Genomic DNA, 27,772 nt, shown 5'->3' on the forward strand with positions numbered 1-27,772 from the left:
TTAAGTGAACTAGAAAGGATGTGAAACAATGTGTCAATTCTGTGCGACTACATAGTGCAATATTCAAGCAGGGATCAAAATAAACCAATGAGGGTTAAAACATGGTCATCCTGACACATTTTCCAAACTCGTCCAATATTTAACAAATTTGGCTTGCACATGCTATGGGGTCAGATTTGATGATATTTTGAGTTCACAACGTTTGGTGATATTTTTGTAATTAAACACGCCGTAAAAATACAAAAAAAAAGTGTGACTGGAAAGTCATCATGTGAAAATAAATATCTACATTTAAAATAATGCATGAGGCACATTTGGAGGCCTGTGCTTAAGTAGGAAGTAATACACAGAAGCACTCAGTGTTACCTCAAGAGTGGAAGTTTTAAGGAAATACAAGAGGAACTTCCGGCAGTAACTAAGTTACCCTCAGTGATAAGTATTTATTCAGGTTTTTTTTCACACTTTAAATCTGTTGTCATACTTCCATTCTATCCTTTAAATCCCAAAGAACCTAATTCTTCTAAGACTAACCACTGTTTAAGTTGTTTATTATCATTGCCATGCAAATGCCAAGTGCAGTAACAACAGCACATGCCATGTTCCTGAATCAAATTCTCAAATATATTCAGTACCGGATGAAACCCTGCAATCTTCAATTAAACCCACTGAAAACAGAGAGCGTGCTGATCTGTACATCCAAATTCTTAACACCTAGTCAAAGCACGCCTAACATTCAGGGTTTTTAAATTAAGATTTAATTCCTTCCAAGTCAACTCTTTATTATAATAAATTATATATGTTCAGGTGTTAGGTGAAGGAGGTAATTTGAATAGGACTAAGGGCTTATCACAATTATTCAAGTGATAATAAGGCACATAAAAAAGGTATTTGTACAGACTTACATTTTAGCATAATAAATCAGCTTTGCAATCACGAAGCCCTGGTCTTTCTTAACTCAAGGACCTTAAAATCGTCATCGTCACTATAGAAGTTTGCTAACATTCTGAGATTGCTACACAGACTACAAAGACTTATCTGTAATCACCAGTCACAACATGACACAGAATTTCCAGCTCACTTCCTGGTCCTGATTATGGCTACTACATTAGGATCCCTATGTGGCCTCTAAAGCAATGAAATCTCTTCACTGGCTTTCAGTCAAGGCCACAGCAAGGTCCATGTGGCTTAGTTCAGTGCACACATGCACTCTGAAAAACTAAAGGTTCCAATACCAGCAAATGAAGCTTCAAGGATATGGAGATCCTCATACTGAAATAAGTGATGCGAGACAATATATCGGTACACCTGCATGTCAGCCATTGGTGCCATTATTAACCCTGGGCGAAGTACTATGCTGCGCTCGCACAGTTTGGGGTACGCAAATTGCACGTAGTGGTCCTCAACGTCAAGTTGGCGACTGCGAGTGAGCAAAATGACATCCCAGCGAGACTTTTTCCTCGTTCGTGATCAGCAACATCAAGTTGCCGATCGCGAGCGTGGAAAATAAACCTCCCGGTGAGATTCACAATGTGGAGAGGTCAGGTTTCTCATTGCGAGTGGTCGCGTATGCTCACGGCCTCTCGCAATGAGAAACTACCAGTCCGCGTTGAGAAAGCTGCTGCTCAAGAAGAAATCTACTTGAGCGACAGAAAATGACCGCTTGCACTGTGCAAGATGCGGTTTGCACTGATTACACAGTGCCGGATGCTTGTCCGCACTGTGCAATCAGTGCGAACAGCATTTTGCACAGTGCACTATGCAGTTTGCGTAGCTCGCGTAGTGCACTTTGCGTAGTTACGCATAGCGCTACTTCGCAAACTACGCCCAGGGTTAGCCATGATGTGGGATATCTCTCTACAGTGCCTTAGGAGCATAATCTCACACATTTTTCAGATCACACCATAAATGCTTCCACTTCAAACATAAAATCTGACAGCAGAGCAGAATCTAGGAACTTCATTACCAGGTGCTCTAAACAAATGTTCTTCGCTGATGCTTCAATCACTGACGTACCGAGATGCAGGTAGATGTCCCCTTCTACACAGGGGGATATTAAGTCCTTTCTCTCATCCTCTTGCTTCAGAGTTATCAACTCTATCATAACATTACCAACACTGACACAGAATACTGCACTGCATCAAGTAGCTTTATTAAGAATGGTTTACATGTGTGCTGATCTCACAGTCAGCTCTTCTTTCTCCAAATTGCATAGCTCGCTTCCTAATCGCATCTCCTTCACACACGAAATCAAAACCATATCTCGCCTTTAATCTACTTTTCCAATTTTTCCGTTAAGAAAACTTCAACAACTCTGGAATGTACATGCCACCATTTCTTCTAATGTTGAAGGAAATTTCATGTGCAACATGGTTCATAAGAAATCTATTCACTGCAATGCATGCTGCCACCCCTTTCCTCTCAGCCCAAGAAATTGCAACTTAACAACCATATCTTATCTTCACCAACTTCGATCTCCTCTTTTAGTTACATGTTCACCTCCAATGTGTGTTTTTCTTTTTTTAACATCCTTCTTCTAATACATTTTCCAACCTAAATCTCTCATTCAAGTCTGCTTTTACTACTTTTATAATTCTTCTCTATCTACATTTTTCTACACCCCATTTCCTTCTCTTATCACTGTATATTTCACTATACATCATCAATTTCAGGTCCTGTCTAGTTAGAATTCTGACCTCCCTACTTTCCTCCCTCCACACAGATCACATTTTACGGTTCTGCCATCTCTCAAAGTACAGCACATTTCGAAAATGCTACATCTAATCTTTTTTTCTTCCTATCTGTGACGTCTAATAGCCAGGCTTTTGATGTATAATCCTGTATATATCGAACTATTTTCAAAAAGATTTTTAAACCCCTCCACTATAGTGTGCTTTAATACCAGCCAGCTGTTTGCTACTTTTAGTGTTATTCTTTCAATAAGCATTTTTCATTCTTTTGATGTTTCTTCGGTGTCTTCTGATCTTTTTATTGCTTTTGCATTCAACAAAATGGGCTGCAGTCTTTATTCACGGTATTTGGCATTTATTTATTCATTCAGATTTTGTCTGTCAATGTTTTTAAATTGACTTGGTCCCTCTATATTCTTTGTTTAGCTTGTTATTTAATCTCGCCACGGTGCAACATTTTTCAACCTGTCCTGTATTTTCAGTTTTGGTTCATTCAATCTCTTGTTCCGGGCAAAAAGAATACATGTTTTCAACAATGTGTCATTTCGACTCAAAATGCATTTTTTATAAAAGGTTGCTCTATACCAACTAATCATGATATTACAGTGACAAAATGTCTTAGCACAGTACTAACATTCTCAATGACATTTGTACAGTACTATAATTGTACAGGGATAGTTAACACATCCATATAGTTAACAATGTTATAGCCTCAAATTTCTTATCAAGCTGAATTAACCACCATACTATCACATATTTTTACTGAAAGCTCCACAAAATTAGAATTGCTTTATCAATGTGCACTCTTCGGCTCAAGCTTTCTGGTTATATGGCCCTTAAATGGACAAAATCAGAACATTTTCCCACAATGACAGTGAATAACTTTTGCAACCTATTAGACCTGGCATCCCTTGGCGCGATTCCCCTGTATTTTTTCTTCGAGCCTCCTGTTCATGTGCTGGACTTTTTACCTGGTGTTTGGACTCTGGACACTATACCACTGCTGATCAGTGCTAATGTGCATGTGCTAAGTGTCTATAGTGTAATAGCATTTGGTTTCTCCACGATCATATTTTATTTACTAGTCTAGGGCCTGTAAACCAAATGCTACTAGTGAGACTGCAGCACTGATTGTGCCACCCACCTGGCCCTCCAAGCATGTCTCAGGCCTGCAACTGAAGGACCTTTGTGTGCAGTTCTTAACTGCCATTTCGATCTGGCAATTACACCTACTTGCTGGGCCTAAACCTTCCCTTTTACTACATGTAAGAACTCCTAAAATAGGCCCCAGGTAGCCCCAGGGGCTGAGCGCTTTGTATTTAAAAAGGTGAGACGTGCTTTTGAGTTATATATGTACGGGTACTGAAAAGCCGATAAATTCATTTTTTACTACAGCAGGGTAAATCTCTCGCATAGGTTAGCATTGGAGTGACCCTGTAGTATTTTACACAAGTATCTTCCAATTGGGAGCTGATAAAAAATTGGAGTTTGATGTCTCTGGACTCACGATTTAAAAACACATCTTTTAATGAAGTTGGTTTTAAAATTGCAGGTCTTGTAATGTCACTTTTAATAAGTTGCCATTTTCTTACTTTAACCATTCAGGTATAAGTACTGGGCCTCGGAAACCATAACGGGAGAAACACTTCTGTACTGAGGACATTCTGCCAGGCAGAAGAACTGTTGGACTACCCAGAGGGACACCACTTTCTACTTGCTTTGCAATGTTGGCCTGTTGTCTGCTGCTTCTTGCCTGGGAGTGAGAGGACTGGACTTTGCTCTCTGCATCCTGCTTTCTAAAGTTTCTCCAGGGGTTGGAGGTAAGCTTGCCTCCTGTTGGAAGTCTCAGGGCCAAAGACTTCATCTGCATCTTGCTACCAGCACCTGGGCTCCCCTGCTGGGAATCCCGACCTGCCAAGTGGTGCCAAACCAATGACTTTCTGGTGCTGCAACTAAGAAAATTGATGCATCGACTACAAGCATCACTTCGGAGTCTGTGCATCCCTGCCAATTTGATGTATCGCTGCTGCCTACCTCAAAGCTGTGGTACCCGCTCGCTGACTGCGCAATGCAATGACTGCAACTTGCAATGCAAGCCCCAATGGTACCACAGTGCTTCCAAAGTACCGCCGCTGCGCGAGTCTCGAGCACTGCTTAACTGAAGTCTGTAATGCACTGCTCTGACTTCGATGCAGCGCCTGTGGCCTGGCGGTTCCACAATAATGCCATGGAGTTGATCCACTGTGCTGTGACTTCAATGCATCATGAACACCGCATTGCCTTGTGGACCGAAAGTTTGGAACCTGCAACCGACGCATCATCTCCCCTGCACGCAGCATTGTGCTTGGGCTTTAGCGTCTTAACGACTTTCTTACGCCACCAGGAACGGACATAACTTTGCTACAGTGACATCTAACCTCCTTTGTGCACCGCATCGTCCCCCGAGTACCAGTGACCTGCATAGCAGAAAGGAATCGACGCATCAACTGCTTTTGCTACACCTCACCTCCTCTGCACATCGCTCCACCTTTGACTTTGTGGCGCATCTAAAGTACTGAACTGGGGTCCTTGCGACTCCTCTAGCCGCCCCTCGCTCCATCGTGTTCGGGCTGAACCGTGTGGATCTTTCAAGCATGACCAACTAGTGCTATTTTTTCTAAATGCTGTAACTGCATTTAATATTGAAGGATTCATATCTTGACTTGTGTATGTTGTATTTTTAACGTTCTGGTCTTGTTTTACTCAGATTAATATTGGGTATTTTTCTAAACTGGTGTGGAGTACTTTCGTGGTATTTTCACTGTGTTGCTGCGAGTGCAAAAATACTTTACACATTGCCTCTTTAGTTTAGCCTGACTGCTCTATGCCAAGCTAACCGAGGGTGAGCCAGGTAAACTTTTAGTGTGTACTATACTTACCCTTACTAGAGTGTGGGTCTGTACTTGGACAGGGTGCAAACCATTGCAAACTAGAGTTCAAGTTTCTAAAACATCCAGTCATAGAATTGGTCTTCCCTTAACTTTTTAGTTAGACTTTTACTGCTATAATGCTGGGAAAAAGTCTCCACAGGGTATATAATATATGAAGCGTTCATTCTGAGTAAAGCGAGTGACATCAATTAATAGGATGAAGGATGGTGGCACTTCTTCCATATTTGGGTAATTAAACTTCAGTCCCAAAGACAGCTCAGGATAATTTAATTAAGATTCTTGCCCAACTTTTGCAGAGATGTAAAGTGAATGTACTAGATCACCCTTCTTATCAAAGCCCACGCCTGTTGACATGCCAGCATGAGGTTCTTGCCGGATCCTGATAAGTCCATGGCCGTATCTAGGCTATTCAACTTTGCCCACTAAGTTCCAGTGTTGACGAGATTGAAAGGTTTTTTAATCTATGAAGGTGATGTGTATAGCTTGGAATACTTTGCTCAAATAAAGAACAGACCGAGTATCTATTGTTCAGGCACTGTTCATGTACTCAGCTTGAGCATCACTCAGGATGGACTTTTTCTGCATTTACACAAGTACCTTATTAAAGAATAACTTTGTACAAATGTTTCCTGGTATATTTAGTAGTGAAGTGGGCATATAATTCAGGAAGCCTTTCTTGTACATTGGCAATGTAACTGCATATGTCCCGGAAGGATAGATATGAGATGTTAAGGAGATCGTGTTAATCACTTGACGTAATATGGAACCAAGAAGTCCAAATTTAACATGAAACTTCTAAGAAGGGACCCTATCAGGAGCAGGTAGTACCATATGGTTCAATTGGAATGTTCTAATTTTACCAGGCTCTTTCTGAACACCCACGGTAGCAGGAACACGGTTCTCATGGATTTCCTGACACAAATTCACAAAGAACTGTTATTATATATCAGCATTTGCAATTCACTGACAAACGCTCAAGAGTTTAGACTGAAAAATGGTTATGGACCATAAATTATCCTCCATCAGCAAGTCAGAAAGTGTTTTGTAAATCATTCTGAATCACAATTATGTGGGAGCCTGAAAGGGCCATAACCGCCCAACTGCGATTTGCAATGGTATCAACGGAGAGCAATTGCGGCTGTGAGCTTAATGACACATCAGACCGGGGTGGAAACTGATTTCTAAAGGTGAAGTTTTATCCAGTGGATAGAATCCTCTTTAGCAATCATGTTGAGAAGCCTCAAGGGCAGTAACCAGATGTCTACGGGACAGCTGTCTACGGGACAGCTGAATGTTAGTAGGATAGTTGATTCTACTTTTGTACGAGTGGTTGGCCGGCCGCAAGTCCCTGAAGAAGGGCCAATTCTGAGCTCAGAATGTGTTGGCAGGGAAAATGCTGCCAAGAGATCTTCAATTTGATTTATTAAAGAAAGGATATATTTTTGATACATCTTTTAAAGAGAATTGGACTCCATTCTATTTTTGACAAATTTGTCCCGAGCTTATGCTACCCTGTGTGGTGTGGAAACTTGTATTGATTGAAAGATATTTGTTCAGCCTATGTTTTAATGGTTGTCAGCGGTTGATACTTACCTACCATGTCAGTATCACAGACTGGGAATTTTTTGTGTTTTATTTCAATTGTGAGGTGCGGGGTTATTAAAGCTGGGTGGATTTCATTAATTGTGATATAATCAATTGCTCTCCCTTGCTCCCCCCTTGTCTACAGTTGCTGGGTGCATGAGAGTCAGTGGTGGCTCATCTGTTTATTACACTTGGCGAATGATTAGTACTTATACCCAAAATAACTCCTACAGACTTTTTACACCTTGTGATCCCTCAATCTTCCAGTTAAGCCAAACCTCATCTTCCTCCCCCTGCAGCTAACGCGCTCAACAGATCTGAGGTTGCTGCACTCATATTGCCATTCTTAACAAAACATTATTGTCACAGTTCAGTTTTCTTTCTTCACTGTAACAGAAGCACTGAATTCCCTTCCACTAATTAGGACAGGAGCCTACAAAGTAATCCCTTTTGTGCATTGCTTTGGGCTAGCAGACTCTCACTCTCTATTGTGTAACTATAGGTCTGCTGAACTCCTGACCCTGTGGGTTAAGACTTCCCCTTTTAATGTGCATTTACTTGCTTCACTCTCACTGCAGAGGGTTTTTGAGAATATTCACTGACAGTAAGTAAAGTCATCATGTAGAACCCCTCCATTCTAAACAGTGCATCGTTTGGTTGTCATATAACCCATAAATCATGGTATATCAGCCAAAAGGTCACCGTGGTATTGGATTTGATTGTGCTTATAGTTATAGTTGTTGTACTACCCATCACCCTTCCCCCATAGTAGCAGGAACTTATATGGCATCTTATCAGAGAAACTTGTTTTTGTAAAGCAAGCTCCCAATCCAGAGTTCTTTGATACACAGACACCTCATCAAAATCTTAAAACAAACACCTTCCTTCTAACTTTGTTCACTCAACTTACTAATATATGCCTTGATTTCTACAGTAAGTGAGAACAGCTTGAACTTAGTATTATACTGCACGTGGCAATCAAATGAAGCAACCAGTGATCCCCAGTTCAATTGAAAACATAACTTATAAATGTCTGGAATGTGAAGAATAAAAAAATGATTAGAGCAGAAAGTGAGGAGCAGAAATAGAAAAGATTGTCAAGTAAATGAGTGGCTCCCATATCCAACCCCAATAATCACTAAATGACAATTTAATACTACAAAGAGAAATGATGTGACATTAATTGTGTACCCTCCCTTTCACCACCATGATTGAAGGATAGGACAATATGTTTATTAGGTAAATTAAAAAGTGCTCACTTTCAACTACCTGATAGATTACAGAAGTGCAATTAATATTCACAATAACATGTAAGTTTTCTTTGAGGTGTTCAAAGTGGCTAGAGAATGTATAGTTATCTACAGAACATCTCTGGATGAGAAGACAGAAAATATCCCCTTGATTATATTTACCCATTTAAAATCTTACAGAGTATATGGTCCCCTCCTTCACCCGGCTTAGCTATTGTCAAAGACAAACTAAGTTAAGTAGAACAGAGTGGTATTACTGGGCAGTAATGAACTAAATAAATACCTGATGCCACCATCATAACTCATGACCATGCTACCACAATTCATATATTAGGCCGCCTTCCAGCCGTTGCTGTGCTCCCCGCCCTCACACTATCCCTTGACAAAGACCAGCCTTATTCTTATTCTGCCACAATTCCACCTGTATCTGATTTCCCTTTCAGGCAGGCAATGTGAATTTACAACAGGATCACAGCAATGCATTTGCAAAATGGAGTGACTTGAGAGAAGAGATCAGCGGAATTGACAAGTGATGTTTTGTACAATGGTTGTTTATGGACGTCCAATATATCTTGAAGATTACTTTCCTAAATGGCCAATTTATTTTTCCAGGTATCCGAGGATATGCCAGATGAATGTGGTGATGCCATTTTGAAGATTTGACAGGGACTAGAACATCCAAAAACCTACTTTAGCCACATTAAATATATAAAGACTTATGGAATACTTAAATGTAATGGAATATTAAAAATTGATCTAGTGAGAGTCTCCGTGAAATTTGAGGACTTGCACCAGATGTGCTGAGAATTATTGACGATTAACTGAAATTAATGGATAAACATTTAAAGAAGTACATAAGCATGATCACAGTTTGCACCTAAATGCCATGCAGATAATTAAAATGTATGCAAATTGTGGAGTTAATCAATATGAACTTGTGTGTCATTGGTGCACATGAGACTTCAGGTGCATGAAACTCAGTATATGATTTGAAGGCACTATCAGGTTTGATGACCATCTCTTTCCAACTAGTTTCCAGTTGTGTGAGCTCCAAATTGTATCAATGTATAAAAATTAATAAATGTGTGTTATCCACAAAGCACGGTGTTTATAAGAAATGATTTTATGGCTAAAAAGAAATTTCTTAAAAAAACAACAAGTTGCAAAGGAAAGCAACAAATAATCTACTGGTAATCCCACAACACACGAAAACCTTTTTGGGATGAATATACTTTTGCAACAATCCACCTCACCAAGAGAATTCACATCCACTAACCATTCAGCTACCATACAAATTCTGTCCTTCAGGAACAATGCGGAAACCCTAAAGCTTCAAACAAGCTTCCAGTCCCAATGCCATACAAACCAACGCGTGAGTCTCTTCTGCCAAAAATTACATGTCCCCCTTGTAACACATGAAATAAACAGCCAGGATGCAGAGAGAGATGAACACGGCTGCAGTCTAGATTCTAAGCTTAGTACCTTTATATTTTGTACTGTTAAAAATATTTACCAAGTGTGAACAAGGAAAGGATGCTGGTGCACAACATTTAGTATAACAAAATTATGACCATGATCTTCAGTATTAGTGCTGATGGTATGGGGGGGGGCAAAAACTTTAAAAACATAAATAAAAAGAATCAATAACACCTCCACTACTGTTGTGGTACTGTATCAAACCCGGTTGATGGTCGCGTACCAGAGCAGGACAAAAGTCAAATGTTTCTAGCTAGAAATTGTACTTAAGAGAGTAAAATAGAAAAAGAATGTTAATCTGATATTTTAGTGCACACAATGCGGTTGCATGACCGACTAAATAATTAAGCTTGATTCCCATATCGATGTGAACAAGAGAGTTCTTGGCAAAGTCCAGGCTGAACACTCCAGTACAGCAAGCCGAACTCAAGACCCGAACACGTAACCATCAGAGACAAAGCTGCACAGTTTACTGGACTACCTGCTTTGTTGTGACCATTTCTTGCTGTACAGATCAATTACACCACTAGCAGGCAATAGTGCCTTGCACAATAGAAATCAATTAAAATAAAATCTACTCTTAGTACTACACTACGGAGTAGGGTTATCCAACTTAGCAAGGGAGGACCGGATCCAAGTCAAATTTTCAGGATATCCATAAAGCATACATTTATACATAATGGTTGTATAAGGAACTCATTGACCAGTGTATGGTTATTTTGAACATTTGGAACAAATGCAACCCTCCCAGAGATAGGTGGAGAAGCTCCTGGATTAGACGAAACCCTAAGACATGCGTGTAACTGGAATTTCATGACGTTAAACAAAAGAAATTCTTGCTCAACCCTGTTAATCCTTAAGGAAACGGGTACCATTACTGGCAGTTGCAATTATAGGATTATGAAATGCGAGTTAAATATAGAAAATGAAAAGTTGTAGTAGCCTACTAAGGATTTTAGAGGTAAATATAAAAAACAAAATATTTGTTACTAAACTTAGAAAATATCAATTATGAGATTAATTACTAGATTGTGACTTTCTGGGAGACGTATAACTGACTGAATTTAACAAAAAACACAGGGACAGGCATATTTGAGTAGTGCATCAATTTTAGGTATCAGCGGTAGCCAGTAAAAAAGGAACCCATGCTTGTCCAAAAGGTTGTGTGTGAAAGTAAACAGCAATAGCACATTGGCCTCTGCCAGTATCCTGAGTCAATGTGCATCTTGGGTCATTGAATGGAAGCGCCCTATTCGTCAAAAGACGATCAATACAAATAAAATAATTACTGGCGAAAAAAAATGATAAGGACAGAACATCTAGGTGTTCCAACTACCGCAATGTAATTGAAAGAAAGTATTATCCAGAGTAATTTATATGATAACATATGTATTTGTAAAGGGAAAGCCCATCCCCAAAGGGTCTCTTGGCACTATATGACAGGTGCTGACAGCGTTTCTAGATATCTATAAAATAATTAATAAAATTAGTCTAAATACAGCTTATTTCCACGTTGATGGCCAGTCTGACAGTTTGTGCATACACAACAGAAGGGGAGAAAGGAAAATGTGCTTGCTAATACTTCTTCCTTGCAACATGATAGTGGCACAGAAGTATAGCTGAGCTTCTACAGCCCAATGGCGAAGCTTGTTATGAGTCTATGTTTAGATCACAGCAATTGGTTGTTGCAAGTAGCGGCCCTCACCCATAATTAGTGGCATGCTTCATCACTGGCCTCTACCTCCCGACATTGGTTCTGCTGGGATGGGCTCAACCATTCGAATGTGAGAACTTAATATTTTGTGTTAGAGTTCTGAAGAACCTGTGCTACTGGAAATAAAAGTATCTTGAATAAAAAGTCAAACTTGTATCGATGTTGGGTTTTTCTTAGTCAGACAAGATTACAAACATATGAAAGTGGAAGAGAAATTAGTACCCCACCATCCTAGTTCCTAGTCGACATGTTTCAGCCTTCTTGAAAGCCTAAGATGTCAGGAGGTTTTCATCCGGACTAAACGATCCATATCTGTCTCATAATGACGGTCAACACATATGCAAGCAAAGCAACCCAAACAAACAAGAACAAACAAAGATATTCACTCAGTTTTTGTTCTCAGTGATTTTCCCTATACTCAAGGGTGAGAGACTCCTTAGTTGAGGAGAGAGAACATTTCCCTTTAGTCACACATTAGTTAATGTACTGATGTCTGAGTCATTCACCTGTCTCCTTCATCTTGCTGGTACCATGTCGACTAAAGATTAACATGGTGGGATACTAATTCCCCTTTCCAGCAAAATATATTTTAAATCTTTTCTATTAAAAAAACCCACACAAAATTCAAAAGGAATAAAATATTAACTTTTTCCCCAAGACATATCTATTTCAAGCAAAAGTTACCTCAAATTCCTAAGGCAAAATATTAAACACTCCCATTGTTGGTGGTTGAGCCTATCCTGACAGAACCAATGTCAGAATGTATAAAGCATGCTACTAATTGTGGTGGAGGGGCAATTTATTCATCTACCAATGGTAATGATCTAAATGCACACTCATAGCATGACCCACAATGGGGATGTGGAAGCTTACCAATGCTTCTGTGTAACGACAGTGTGACAATTTGGCACAGATCTGCCCCAGAGGACCTTCTTCAGACACCCATGTTTTAGAAAATGGATAGAAAGGGATACCCGATTAGATTCAAAAGATCCAGGCCAACATCATTATTGTGGGGTCCCGCCCTACACTGTGAATGGGCAAGTGAAAGTGAGTGGCACTCCTAGTAGGGCGAATGAGCGTCTTTGTATCCCTGCAGGTTCTCTTATGGGGCATTCCGATACACACAGACTAGAGAAGTTTAACAACAGGCTTTCCTTTGCAACCGATGGATGGCACCACTGACTAATTTTGCACCAACATTTCCAGATTACATCATTTGCACTGATGACGCTGATGACTGATGACGCTGCAGTTTTGGAAGGACCCATTAAAAATGCAATTTTTTCATAGATTAATCATTGCTAACGCATTTGTTCGCTTATGGGAGAGAGCAAATGTACTTTTTCAAATGAATAGGCACAGGTGTTCTATGCCTCACCCCAGGTGCAAAATAACAAACAAAAAAAAACAAAAAAGTGCCATCAAGAATAAGGCAGGGTTGTTCTCTTAGTTCAACCGTGCTCCTACGCATAGTCTGCTAGGATCACGATGCTAAGCTATGCGGTCATCCAGAGACCATATAAAGGTTCATTTGAGTGATGAGATATTTTTGCCTTCAACCCAGTTCTACTGCTGGGAGTTCTATTTCTCAAACCATCAGTATCTGGGAGGTGAGTAGCAGGCCCTAATATACCTGGAAAAAGATATTTGGAAAAAACATATTGCAAATTAGCCGCAATCATCAGCTATTACGTACTGGAACACCAAATTATTTTTAGCCGATTCCCTATTACCTTAATGACTGGGATATTTTAGGAGTGACAATAGCTCCTTACTGTGCTACATTTGCAGCAGCGCAGCCTGGCTTACGCGTGAACAAGCCAAGCCTTTTCCGAGAAAGCTGTTTGCAAACAAGTTTTCGGAAGTGCGTGTGGTGTTCGATAAACTGTTCCTTCTGGTATGCTATTACACTCTTATTCAATAGCGCCAGTTTTTGGAGGCCCTCTTGCTTCTTGAAACACTACCCAAAAACCTTCTTAATAATCTACAGCAGAAGATACCTGCCACTGATTCCGACAGTCGAGAAACGATCTTCAATTTTTAACAAGTTACCTCAAGAACCTTCACTATCACAGAGGCCTCTGACAAGCTGCATGCCCACAGGAAGAAGAGTAGTACATAGTTACTATCAACAATGAAGAGTAGCCAATATAGCCTCTACCAGCCATTAAAGGAGTAGCCAATATAGCCTCTACCGGTCATTAAAGGACTGCTCCAGCGTTAAAGGCCCGAGCTGAAGGAGAGGGCCTTTAAAAAAAGAGGAGTGGGCCTTTACTGGCGAATAGAGCCTGCTACGGAGGGCTCTAAGGCTATTAGAACATTCTGCCCCTAGAGGGCAGAATGTTCTAATTTGTAAAACAAAGGCCTCACAGAGCCCGAGGGGAAGAAATCCCCTTGGGCTCGGTGAAAACTTGGTTCACAGCAACAGCTGTGGACAAACATTAGAATGTTGATGCTCTGGGCTTTTACCAGCCATTAGAAGCCCGGAGCACTCCATTGTCTTCAATGGGGCTCCCGACATTCCAAAGATCCAATATTGGGTTTTAACAAGTGACTAGAAAAAGGCGATAGTTCTTGATCAATGTATCTTTGACTGTCTATGCTGACACAAGGCAAAGCATTGGGGCCTGGTGTAATCAGCAGGAGATATAGTCTATTGGCTATGATGCAGGCCGGGGTACAAGAAAACTGGTTTCCATCCTGGGCTTTAGCAGTGAGCAAACAGCGTGTGATACTGGCAAATCAAGTTAGCTCACACGCCCAAGACAATCTACCAAAAAAAGTAATTTATACAGGAAGCATTCTCTTTGTATTTTACCAATCACTCATCTAGGCTAGTATTTTTACACTTAGGGGTATATTTACTAATAGTTCATGCAATGTTGACAGGCAATTTGCTGCGTTCCATGGATGGGAGGGAGCTGAACAGTGCCACATTTACCTGATGCTAAACCTTAACTTTTCGACGCTCATGACGAGCTGAGCTCGTCATGAGCCATGGCGCTCTGGTGCTCATGACGAGCTCAGCTCGTCATGGCCCGTGGAACGCTCAGGTGCGGGGAGAATTCCCCCGCTGTGCTGAGCGTTCCACGGGAGCCAATGCACCTGTGATGAGCTCAGCTCGTCATGAGCACCGGAGCGCCATAGCTCATGACGAGCTCTTGGGGGCGCTGTGCGCTACCCCCTCCCCCCCAGCACAGCGGGGGAATAACCCCCGCAGCGAAGGGGTTAATACATCTGAGCCTTTGCATGTAATGCCCATTTATCTTACCAAGTCCAGCACTGTTTGGAAAATTATATATTTTTTAATAATAACTTAAAATAATAAGTATATTCAGTGATTGTAATTATTGTTTAAAGCAAGATCTTTCCATAAAATATTCTTTTTTTGTAAACAGAGCAGCTGTGTTATTAGCCAAGTTAAGTCCTAATAATGCCAAAGGAAAGGGGTGCAATCTATTCTTGATCAGAGGATTGCTGGCTAGTAATGCAGTCAAAAGATTTAAGGCCAGAAGGATTGGAGATGCGCCCAGGCGCCTGCGAGAATAACTCTTTCATCGCCCTAGAGGCCTTTAAGAAGCAGCAACCTCTTGGAACATTTAAAAGCCTCATGTGGAATCTGACCCTGGTACACCCTGAATCATCCCATCACTTAACCCAAAGGGGTGCAGAAAAAATGAACATGTTTCTAATACTAGAAGTAAGGGGTACCGGGTGACTCCTTGTCATCAGCACCACCAGTTTCTTTTCACAAATGACTGTTTTTCAAGTGTTTTAGTCCAACTGAATCAATTGCCCACAACCAAGACTACAATTCCCAGAATGCACCAATGTTTTTTTAATTAACGCCTAGTAGGGGAGGGCGTTGTGTAGAAATGTGATCACCTGCCCTTAGATTGTTAGCACACTCACTCACCAGCAGTTTGACGTTTACCCACCCACAATGCTGTACAACCGTGTGCTCAATTTTCTGTTTTCCAAATAAAAGTCAGGTTAGAAAGGTTATGAAATTACTCAACACAGCCATGTTTCCCGCCCAGCAGGCAAATTTGGTATCGATTTGTGATTCAGACGCCGGGGAAGGATTCAGTCAAATCGACACATTAGATTAATGTATGGCCCAAGAGAGAGATTTGTGCAGTCTTTCGTCGGAGTTTACCTCGGGCAGGGAGTTACCTCTAAACGAGGGCGCGGGCCAGGAAAATAACTAGTAAAAATCAAATTCGCTAATAAAAGTCAGAAATGTGACCTGCGGCAGGAAGCCATTGATAAAATATCACAAAGCCAAGCAGCCCACACACCGCTGAGTGGCACGTGCGCCACAGGGGGTGGCGATCGGATTGCACCTCTGAAGGGGTGCAGGGTGCATGCTTTATTCACGCCTGTGGCTTGCAGGGAGCAGTCCGGCTGTCACAAAGCATGCATGAGTGTTTCATTCAATCTCAGCTGCTGTTTCCCCCGGAGTCTTACTGAGACACGGACTTTACGTCAGCCTATGGGGAGCCCCACCCCGAGCCTTATATAGGGAATGATATAAAACACGTTAAATACATTAAAAAAAACACAAAAGCAAAGCAGGCTTCACCAAATAAAAAAATAATAAAACACATGCTTGATGTTTGAAAGGAAAGGATGGAGGAAAATTCAACAATGGGTTTAAATGTCAATGGAAATTAATTAACTCGGGGTGGGGGTGGCATTAGGATTTCATTTATGACTAGGCCACCCCGAAATACTATTCAGCTTCTAATGAAAATATATAACACAGAAAAATATAGCCATTGAAAAGTGTTTTTTAGCAGAGCACCAAAAAAGGCCAGCGACGTGGCTGATGGGTAGGAGAACAGCGCCCACCCCTCCACCGGCAGTACGGGGTCTTTATTTCTGAAGGAGCCCGGCTCGTGCGGTTTTAATTTGATATGAATGCAGCATCAAAATGGACTCTCGAGCAAGACATGTGCTGTTTTATCTAGTGTTACAGCAGCTGGCCCGGCTCGCGGCGGAGTCCGGGCACTCTGATCTCTCGAGGCAGCTTTGTGGCGGATGACCCTGGCGTGCCACGAAATGTCAAACGTCTGAGACACGCAAAAAAAAACGTCCACCCTGAGCCCTTTCCACAGCCAGTCACTCCCATAGCACCGCCAATCACTCCCATAGCACACCAAATCACTCCCATAGCACCGCTCCACCTGGCCTCGCGCCGCAATGAATGGAGGGGAAGATTCCCCCTCAGGTTGCCGAGGCACCGAAATATTCACAGGGAGGCGGAAAGGGAGACAGCGAGCCATTGACTGGAGGAAAGGCAAACGCTAATCAGCCATGGCAGCGAGCGGTGACAGCCTGCAGGGCACACCGAGGCTGCAAACCCCGGCGTGCAGCAGCAGCGTGCGGGATAAAAATACACACACACACCAACCTCTGTATTATCAGAAGCAGGGATTCGGAGACAAGAGAGCGTTGCACACAGAAGCAGCAAGCACAATGAACAAGTGACAGCGTTTCATAGGCACGCCGATGCCTCAAAGCTGTGGCAGCATAGATAAAAAAAAAACAGCACATAAGAATCGAGTCATTAAAAAAATGTAACACGCCTATAAGGGCTACAATATATTTCTGCAGCCGTGGACCGCGCACAGAATATATTTATACACATAGCAGGTGCAGGGCTGGGATGCGCCTGGCGCACAGTGAATACAGACAATGCACACAGCATCGGTGGCTTCCAGCAGCAAGTGACAGCCCTTACCCTGAGCGCAGACAGGTCGATCTCATCCAGGCTGCGAGCCGGGGAGTCGCTCGCCATGATGACTCCTTGATGGCGAGGGAAACAAAAAAAAAGAGCAAGAAACTTGGCCCCCTTGGGTCTTCAACGCCTTGACCCCTGCGTTGTGGTGCGTCCGCGGCGGGCACGGTGCCCTTCCTCCGGGTCCGGCGCGCTCCCTTCCAGATGCCGGAGCGGCTCTAGGGGCCAGCGGTGGCCGGGCTTCGCGGAGACATGCCGGGGTCCGGGCGCTCTGGCTGCGCGGCCTCGGAGACGCGGAGGAGCCGGCCTCGGCTCGAGAGTTGGGCGGCTGTCTGTGCTTCCTGGGCGGGGCTCAGCGGCGGCATCGGGAGGGTGGGGGCGGCCGCTCAGCGCAGATGATGAGCGGAAGGATGGCTCTGTCGTTCCCAGGCGCTCACGGCACCGGCCCCCGCCGCATCACACCCCCGTCCAAACCGCCCCGCCCCCTTTTTATGTATTTTAATATTTGTAAACACTGCGACCCGTGCTGGTTCACTTCCGTTCCCCACACCTGGGCATCGATCGGGCACGAGGTGCCAGGCTTCCGATTCTGGGAAGTGGCAAGCACATCCTGGAATGCAGCTGGGTACCACCGCCCTCCCTCGGATGCTGGCACATCTGCATTACAACACTGAACCCACATGTTAACCTTGGAAATTGCAAAGCAAGCGTCCTTTGGCCACCCGTGGCATTACAGGCGGTAGGTAAGAGAGTGGACGAGTCCTAAGCGACACCGATATCTGGGGAGCGTAGAAAACTACATATGATAACATAGAATATAGTGTGATGCCAATAATGTTCATACTTATAATTAAATTAGATTGTGCCTTAAAGAGGAACATTTCTCATCTTTCTTATAATACCCACTCTACCCATCTTGCTCTCTATCTTTTCTTCTTCTTTTCTTTTCCTCTCTCTCTGCTATCTTTTTCTTCAATATTTCTCTCCTCGTTTCTTTTTTTATAAAAAAACTTCCTACAATAATATATTATATTTTCTTCCAATTTCTACCAAAACACAGCATTCCAGTATAATGTTCAGTTTTGTAATTGTTATGATTTCACTATTTGAATAGATTAGGAGTTGTATTTCAATATTTGCAACCTTTTGTATTTCTATATATTTCTTGTTTTTAATAGATTATATTATTATACGGTACTGCTTATGTTATCTCCTCTGAGAGTGGTAATGTATTCTGTAACTTTGTGTTCTTTCTCTTAAATAAAAATTATTTAACAAAAAAAGAGGAAACATTTGCAACCTTTTGTATTCTTATATATTTCTTGTTTTTAATAGATTATATTATTATACGGTACTGCTTATGTTATCTCCTCTGAGAGTGGTAATGTATTCTGTAACTTTGTGTTCTTTATCTTAAATAAAGATTATAAAAAAAAAAGAGGAAACATTTCTGTTCAAATAGTAATATGTATTGCATTTCTAGATGGAGTTACTAATCATTGGTGCTGGAAGGCTTTTAAGCCACCCCAAAGCATCATGGTGCCCACGTCACTACTGCGTAACTGCCATCACCTGTGTTGATTCCCAAGGATACACCTCTAAAGAATGGCTCCAGCTTCTTTTTTCACATATGCAATGTTCCCCTTGCTCTAGAAGTTTTATGAAAGAGCATGTGGGACATTTTCAAGTTTTTCTCTCTTGGGCAGCCACGTTTTCAATATCGTCTAAATTGGTATCAATTGGGTGGACAAATGTTCTGACGTCATAGAGGCCACTTTTAATTGGCTTAGAGAAAGAAAGAAGTGATGTGTAGAATGATTGAATTAATTTCACTGACTCATAATTATTCAGGCCGCATTCCAGCCTGTTGTTTTTTGTCCACTATGTCACTCCATACAGAGATCAGCCAAATGTGAATCAGACTTAGTCCCACTCCATGGGAACAGTCCAACCTGAACTTGCTCTTCTCTGTCCTCATTAGAATGGAGCATAAACAGTTCAGGCAAATTTTAGCCCACTTTGGAAATCCTCAGTAGGCTTCAGCTTAAGGGGATGATTACGATTCTGGAGGTCCACGGACCGCCAGACTCGCAGGGGAGCAGTGGTGGCCATCTTCCGAGCACTCTAATACAAGTATGGTAGTCGGACCACCATTGCACAGCCGCAATCGCCAGGGTTCAGAGATCCATTGCGATGACGCAGAGGTCTTGAAGCCGCAATATGCTTGGCGGGACCGCCACGGTCCCGACAAGCATTTTACGAGTTTCCTCTGCCACAATTTTCATGGCGTTTCCTCCTCCATGAAAACCATGGCGGAGAGGAAACAAAGGGAGCCCCCTGTTGCCTCTGAGCCAAGGAGGGCATGCAGGGACACATTTTGTGCCCCCCTATGTGCATGCACCCCAGCACCTGCGCAGCATGGACTGAACCAATCCTTGCCCTGCAGGTACTGTCTTTGACATTCCCATTGCGGTGCCTATTTGATAGATACAGTCACGGGAACGCCAAAGAACCACCCTCTAGTGACTTTAAAAATCATACTATGGCAGGCTGTGCTTGGCAGCTGGCATAAACCAGGTGCACAAAGGATGTCAAACACAGATTTTTTCTTCCTCTGTTTGCCTTTTCTGTGAAGCATAATTTCCTTAAATAGGAGGTGTGAATTAACTTATAACTATATCCATCCAAGATGGTAGCTTCTCCAGTGTTTGTTCCTTGAAATTTCAGATTCATGTTGTTGTTAACCTCTTCTTGTGCTGTTATTACCTGCTTAGAGCATATCCGAAAAATATTTTCCCAGAGAAGGATGCATCACAACAAATTTGTTCTTCTATTTTTTGTTGCGTTTATGTACATTAATTTGATCTCTCTTTTAGATCAGTCGAGTAGCTATTGAATTCTTTCTTCTGGAAGATTTTATTAATGCACTCTTGGTCAAACTTGATTCATGGTAGTTGTAGTGCCTTACTTTTTGGCCTCTGCATTAACTGTCCACTACATTCAAGAACTTGTATTGCCAAGGACATTTTTTTCCACTCTGCGGCTTTTTTCCTCTTAAGTGGACCCTCTTAAAGGCACCAAACACTTCATATGAATTTTAAATGTGCTGTGGCTCTGTGAGGAGTTGCCCTTTCTTTCTCTTGGAAATCCCATATTAAACTAAAGAGACAGTCACTCTGCCCAGTCCTTGAAAGTACCTGGGTTGGAACATTGAAAAAGCAGTGGTGGAATGCCTGAATTAGTCCTGTCAATTGGCTGGTCCTCGTACAAATGTGTCAGGAACACCGAAAGGGTGTTGACAATGGCTGAGCCAGTTGCAGCTGCCTACCAGAACACTGGTAATGAGGTGAGGGATTGTGGAGGCGACTAGATGGGATGCTGACATTTTCTGTCCGATCTCCCATTGAGAACCATCTTTAAATGACCTAGCTAGGATATGTTTGTGATTCCTCAACCAAGGTGTCTTTACTTTTATCTTCTCTCATTTCCTGCACCCACCTGCTGGTATTCTTCATACATTCCAGAGTGGCTAAATCAGAATTTTTTGCTAAAAGCTTTTCCTGAACTTTAACATTGTTAGTGCACCTAACTCTCTAATCCTTTACCAAGGAATCTGTAAACTGACCAAGTTCACAAGTCCGATCCAACGTTTTCAATGCTGCACCGTAAGTAGCTCCCAATTTTAACTTGGGCATTCAGAAAAAAACATTGAGTTTGACATATCGTGATGCAGAAATATCGTGTGGAAAAATATCTTTGACAAGAATATTGATTTTGATGAAAGTAATATCAATGTTAACCCTTTCGCTGCAAGGCCTCTTCCCCCCCCCCACCCCCTCTCCCCCTGTTCTTTGCCTTTTTTGGCTATTTGGGGTAGTTTATTTATTTATTTTTATTTATTTCGATTTATATAGCGAGTTATAACCCAGGGGTCTCTAAGCGCTTTATCAAGATCAGGGTCCAAACATCGAGTACTGTGGAGAACAACTGTTCATGAAAGAGAAAATTATAAAACACCCCATGCTTGCTGGAAAAGCACTGTTTTTAGTTTTTTTCGAAAGGCCAACACATCAGTCTCCTTCCGTAATTCAACTGGCAGCTTATTCCAGGCTGTTGGGATAAAATATGAAAAAGCACGTCCACCTACTGTGGCCAATCTACAACGTGGTTGGATAAGAAGAGAGGCATCAGCGGATCAAAGTGTTCGTGCGGGGCAATAGGGGATAAGGCGAGATTTCATGTACATTGGAGCCTTACCGTACAGGGCTTTGTGAACAATGCACAATCCTTTGAACATCACCCTTTGCTTAACCGGCAGCCAGTGTAGTTCTTGCATAAGGGGAGATGCATGAGTATTCCTTGTTTTTTTTTTAAATAAGCCTAGCAGTGTCGTTCATGACAACCTGCAGCTTATACAGGAGTTTTTGTGGCAGTCCTATATATAGCGAGTTGCCATAATCTAGCCTAGCCAGGATTGTTGCGGAGACTGCTCGCCTTAGAGTGGAAAAGGACAACAGAGGTGAAACTTTTCTAAGTTGTCGGAGGAGGCCAACGCAAGTCCCTACCACCGTCCTCACTTGTTTTTGCATAGACAGCCTACCGTCCACCTGGATGCCTAGACTCTTGACCACAGCAACTGGTTCCGGAGGTGACCCTAATTCTCTAGGCCAGAAATCCTCAATCCATGGGTTCCCTGCGATGGTGATTGGCAGTACCTCGGTCTTATCCGGGTTGATTTTTAATGAATTTCTGGACATCCAGTTGGCTGTATGCTTCAAGATGTTCTGCAGTCTTACGAGGCCACCCGGACCCTGGTCGAGTTGGATCACTATTTGGGTGTCATCCGCATAGTTATATACATGGCAGTCCATCTGGTTGAGCAATCTAATCAGGGGTTGTAAATAGATGTTAAAAAGTAGGGGCGACAGGGCAGACCCTTGCGGCACTCCGCAGGTGATCGCTGAAGTGGTGGAAAGAAGGTCACCAAGCTGTACTCTCTGAGACCTCCCTTCGAGGAAGGAGGAGAGCCAGGCGTGTGCTATGCCCACGATGCCGAAATCCATCATCCGCGACAATAGTTGTTTATGACAGACGGTATCAAATGCCGCGGAGAGGTCTAACAGCACCAGGGCACTTGGAGTTTTCTTATCTGCCCTGTTCCTCAAATCATCCAGAATAGACAGCATAACAAGTTCCGTGCTATGATTCGCACGGAACCCAGCTTGGTTTGGCTCAAATAGGTTGTTATTCTCCAGATGTTCCGACATGATAGTGAGTACGTGTTGCTCAACCACCTTCGTCAGAAACGGCAGCTGAGATATGGGCCTGAAATTTTTTAGGCATTTCACATCCGCCCCAGCCTTTTTCAGCAGGGGAATCAGCCGAGCTTCCTTAAAGAAAGACGGAACTTGGCCTGTTAGTAAAGAAGTATTTAGTAGGTTCAACATTTCGTCCTCTATGCCTGGCAGTGCTAGTTTAAACACCTCTGGTGGGCACGGGTCTGCCAAGGAACCCGATTTAACCCGACTCAAAAGAGCTGGCAACCTTTCTTCGTAATCAAGGAAAAGGCCGTTAACGGACTAGACACCAATGTTCTGCCAGGTGTATCCAACAAGGGACAGTCAAACTCAGGGGTTGTGGCAATCTCAGCTACTAGGTCGGAGATTTTGTTGACAAAGAAATCTTGAAATTTTTGGCAGTCCTCTTGCATGAACTCCAAAGTTTGTTCTTTGTTTTTCCTGAGTTCCGTGAGGACTTTAAAGACTTCTTTCTGAGGGTTATTAGCAGTCGTTATTCTCTCCTCAAAGAACTCTGCTTTCCTGGCTATAATCGCCTGTTTATATTGAGCGAGTGCCTGTATATACTGGCTCCGTGAGTTGGAATCATAATGCTTCCGCCAGGCTCTTTCTAATTTCCGGAGTCCTCGTTTCCTCTCCCTAAGGAGTTCATTGTACCAGGGGGCCCCATGTCCTCTACTCGTTATATTCAACCTACGTATAGGTGCCACGTGGTCCATAGTCTTCCTAAGTTTGTCCAATAATTCTTTACAAAGAACCTCAGAGTTATATGTCTTAGTGTTGGGAGATGGATGGGTTCGGAGATGGTCCAACATTTTATCTCCATGTATGTTTTTCCATTTCCTAACCGCCTTCCATCCTTCCCTAGGCTTCATTGTTTGTTTGTCCAACAGGAACTCGCCTCTCACCAAAAAATGATCAGACCAAACACATGGCTGGGCCACCACTGTATCTTGTACAGGAGGTGTTGTCCAAATCAAGTCCAGGGTATGACCCTTGACGTGTGTTGGACCCTTCACTAGTTGGACAAACTCCAAAGATATCAATGCCTCATCAATCTGAAGAGCCTGTCCTTCCTTTGGTGCTTTCTCCCAGTGATAGTTAAAGTCACCCATGATAATCACCCTATCGTATCTTGAGCGCGTGTCTTGAGCTAATCTCAGGAATGAATCAGGGAAGTCCGACGATGCCCACGGAGGGCGATAAACTAAGAGAATGACTATGCAGTCTGTCCCCAACTTGAGTCTAACACTCAGCACCTCAGCGCCACCCATATTTTCGGCAAGGAGTCTTTCACCCTGTAGGCGTGAGCTATATAGAAGGGCCACCCCACCCCCTCTCTTCGTATCTGCTCTATTTAGGTGAAGCGCCGAAAATTGCGCTGGCAGAGATGCTATGAGATCTGACATAGAGGTGTCCTCTAACCACGTCTCCGTTATTCCCAGAACATCCAGTTCCCCATCTTCCAATAAACTGAATACTTCCAAGTTGTGTTTCTGAAGGGAGCGAGTGTTAAGGAGTCCATAATGCAGACCACGAGCCTTGTGCACATGTTGTTGACTCAGCTCTATCCTAGGCACTTTTAACAGTCCTAACTGATCGAGTGTGACAACACACTCATGCCTAATAACAGTTTTGCCATGATTTAATTCCCATAACTCACCTCTGTTGTACGTGAGACGCGGACCAGGGGTCGTGGCCCCGGGTCCCGTTTGGTCACGGATGGGCACAGATGGGCTCGACTCTGGCGTGACTCCGGCGTGCTCACGCTGCGCGCAAACGCTGCGCGCCTGCATGGCCGCCCTAAATAGCTGCCTCTAAGCAGCTAGTGCGCAACCAAAGATGGCGCCAACAAGCGTCCCGCTTTTCCCCCCAATGTGGCTGCCGCCGGTAATATCAAAGGAGTAAAAGCTAAGGGATGCAGGGCCCGCTAAAGTGCGGTGTCTTAACAATCAGTGTGCAAGTATGAGGCGTAGTTTTAAAAACAGGGGAAAATTCAATTTAAACAAAATCAAATATCACGTAGGTATTTTTAAAATGAGGTTTCCCTCCAGCAATCAAACGCTAAAATATCACACGGGTATCACACAGGTATTTTTTAAAACGAGGTTTCCCTCCAGCAGTAAAGTGCATTCTGCAAAGAGCGCTGCTCGCGTTTGTAACGTCACCCGATTCAAAGATTGTTTCTAAATTTGCCCGCCCTAAATAGCTGCCTCTAAGCAGCTAGTGCGCAACCAAAGATGGCGCCAACAAGCGTCCCGCTTTTCCCCCCAATGTGGCTGCCGCCGGTAATATCAGAGGAGTAAAAGCTAAGGGATGCAGGGCCCGCTAAAGTGCGGTGTCTTAACAATTAGTGTGCAAGTATGAGGCGTAGTTTTAAAAACAGGGGAAAATTCAATTTAAACAAAATCAAATATCACGTAGGTATTTTTAAAACGAGGTTTCCCTCCAGCAATCAAACGCTAAAATATCACACAGGTATCACACAGGTATTTTTAAAAACGAGGTTTCCCTCCAGCAGTAAAGTGCATTCTGCAAAGAGCGCTGCTCGCGTTTGTAACGTTCTCATTTAGGCCCCTGTAATTTTTTGACCACATAAGGTATCCACCCCAAATTTGCATCCTTTTCTTCCAACATCATGGGGATTCTAAAGGTACCCAGGGTTTGTGGATTCTCCTGGAGGAAATCCAGAAATTAGCCAAAATACAGCAACAATTTGTTTTCTTTTTGGAAAAATGTGAACACAGTGCTGCAAATGAAAGCCTCTGGTTGTTTTCCCTTGAAAGGTCATCAACAAAGTGTTTATGGGGCTGAAATTACTATTTTCCAAGCTTTCAGGGACAGACAGACTTTTGTCAAAAAACTAAAATGTTTTCCACAGTTTTGGCATTTTACTGGGACATAGCCTATTTTTGCTATTTTTTGTGCTTTCAACCTTCTTCCAGTTAATTGTAGAAACGGGTATGAAAGCAATAATGGATCCTGGAATGCTAAACATTTAAGAAAAGCTGACACAATTCTGAATCCAGCAAAGTGGCATTTGTGTAGATCTTTCAAGGTTTCTTTATAGAAACTAACAGTTGAAAATAGGAATAATTGAAAATTAGTTGAAAAAAAACAGCCATCTGTGCCACGTCTTCACCTGTAACTTCTAATTATGACAGATGTTTTAAACAAATAGACTGTTACATCCGCTGGACAATTCTGGTTATAGGGATATATGGGACTTGTAGGTTCACCAAGAACCCAACAATCCCAGAGCCAATAACTGAGCAGCATCTTGCAATGTTTTATTATTATTTACCGGGTATATAGCAATTCATTTGGGAATATATATACTGTGAAAAATCGGGATGAAAGACAACTATGTATTTCTGAATTTGGAACAAAATATAGAGTTTGGAAACAGTAGCCATTTGCACATTTCCAAAATTGTGAGTACCCATATTAGCATGAGAATTATAGGACATTTTTCAAAGTGACTTCTTTTTTATACATTGTCTTTCATTTAGAATGCAGAATTGCATCGAAAGTCATTAGATAATAACAGTTGCGCTACAATGCTATGTTACCCTACATCTTCCGATAAAAATGGTACCTCACTTGTGTAGGTAGGCCTAGTGCCCCCAACAGGAAATGGTTCAAAACGCAATTTGGACACACTTCATTTTTACAGTATAAATTGACCCTTTTTTTGCAAAATGCCTAGCTGTAGGTTTTGAACCCTAGCTCTGCCGTCACCTTCGGAAATATAGCAAACCTATACATTTTTTAAAACTAGACACCCAGGGAATTCCAGAATGGGGTGACTTGTCTGGCTGTCACCAGGTTCTGTTACCAAGAATCCCTTCCAAACCTCAAACTTTGTAAAAACAATACACATTTTCCCCGCATTTCTGTTGTGCAAAGTCCTGGAATCTGCATGAATTCACAAAATTCCAACCACCTTGCATTCCACAAAGCCGTCAAAGAAAAATGGTACCTCAATTGCCTAGTGGCCTCTAGGAAACTGCCAAAAATGCAACAGGGAAGCACTACATTTTCACAGTGAAAACTGACCTTTTTTATGCAAAGTGCCTAGCTGTAGATTTTGAACCCTAGCTCTGCCGGCACCTAGGGAAACCCAGAAAACCTATACATTTGTAAAAGGTAGACACCAAGGGGAATACACGATGGGTGACTTGTCTGGCTCTCACCAGCTTTGTTACCCAGAAACCATTGCAAACAAAAAAAAAACATTTCCCTCAAATTTATGTGGTGGAAAGTTCTGGAATCTGTGTGGATCCACAATATTCCACCCTCCCTGCACTCCTCAAAGTCTTCAGAGAAAATTGGTACCTCACTTGTATGGGTAGGCCTATAGCCCGCGACAGGAGACGGACCAAAACGCAACTTGGACACACCACATTTTCACATTGAAAATAGACCCTTTTTCTGCAAAGTGCCTAGCTGTAGATTTTGAACCCTAACTCTACCCGCACTTAGAGAAACCTAGCAAACCTATACATCTTTGAAAACCAGACAACCAGGGAAATCCAGGATGGGGTGAGTTGTCTGGCTCGCAAAAGGTTCTGCTACCCAGAAACCCTTGCCAACCTGAAGCTTTGTAAAAAAAAAAAAGAATTTTCCTCACATTTCAGTGGTAGAAAGTTCTGGAATCTGTGTGATCCACAAAATTCTATGCACACCGCATTCCCCAAAGTCTTCTGAGAAAAATGGTACCTCACTTGTGTGGGTAGACCTACTGCCCGCAACCAGAAACAGCCCAAAACGCAACGTGGACACCACATTTTCACAGTGAAAACTGACCCTTTTTTGCAATGTTCCTAGCTGTAGATTTTGAACCCTAGCTCTGCCAGCACCTAGGGAAACCTAGCATACCTATACATTTTTGAACACTAGACACCTAGGGAAACCCAGGATTCTGTTACCCAGAATCCCTTGGAAACCTCAAACTTTGTAAAATAAACAACTTTTCCTCCCATTTCTGTGGTGGAAAGTTCTGGAATCTGCGTGGATCCACAAATTTCCTACCTCCCAGTGCTCCCCCAGGTCTACCAATATAAATAGTACATCACTCGCGTGGGT

At 42.6% G+C, this 27,772-nt stretch overlaps 1 protein-coding gene across 17 annotated transcripts in view; it reads right to left on the bottom strand.

Annotated features, from left to right (window-relative positions):
• TNIK (TRAF2 and NCK interacting kinase) overlaps positions 1-17,723 on the bottom strand; it is an 808,148-nt gene extending 790,425 nt beyond the window's left edge. For 11 of the 17 annotated variants that reach the window (XM_078666206.1, XM_078666205.1, XM_078666204.1 and 8 more), the window contains exon 1: positions 17,391-17,585. In XM_078666206.1, the coding sequence (XP_078522332.1) occupies positions 17,391-17,447 (57 nt within the window). In that variant the 5' untranslated portion in view covers positions 17,448-17,585. Of the gene's footprint in view, positions 1-17,390 lie in introns of all 17 variants that reach the window. The other 6 variants (XM_078666210.1, XM_078666209.1, XM_078666208.1 and 3 more) reach the window with 3 other exon arrangements.
• Between the last annotated feature and the right edge of the window lie 10,049 nt (positions 17,724-27,772).

The sequence above is a fragment of the Lissotriton helveticus genome, chromosome 11 (genome assembly GCF_964261635.1).
Source record: "Lissotriton helveticus chromosome 11, aLisHel1.1, whole genome shotgun sequence".
NCBI lineage: Eukaryota > Metazoa > Chordata > Amphibia > Caudata > Salamandridae > Lissotriton > Lissotriton helveticus.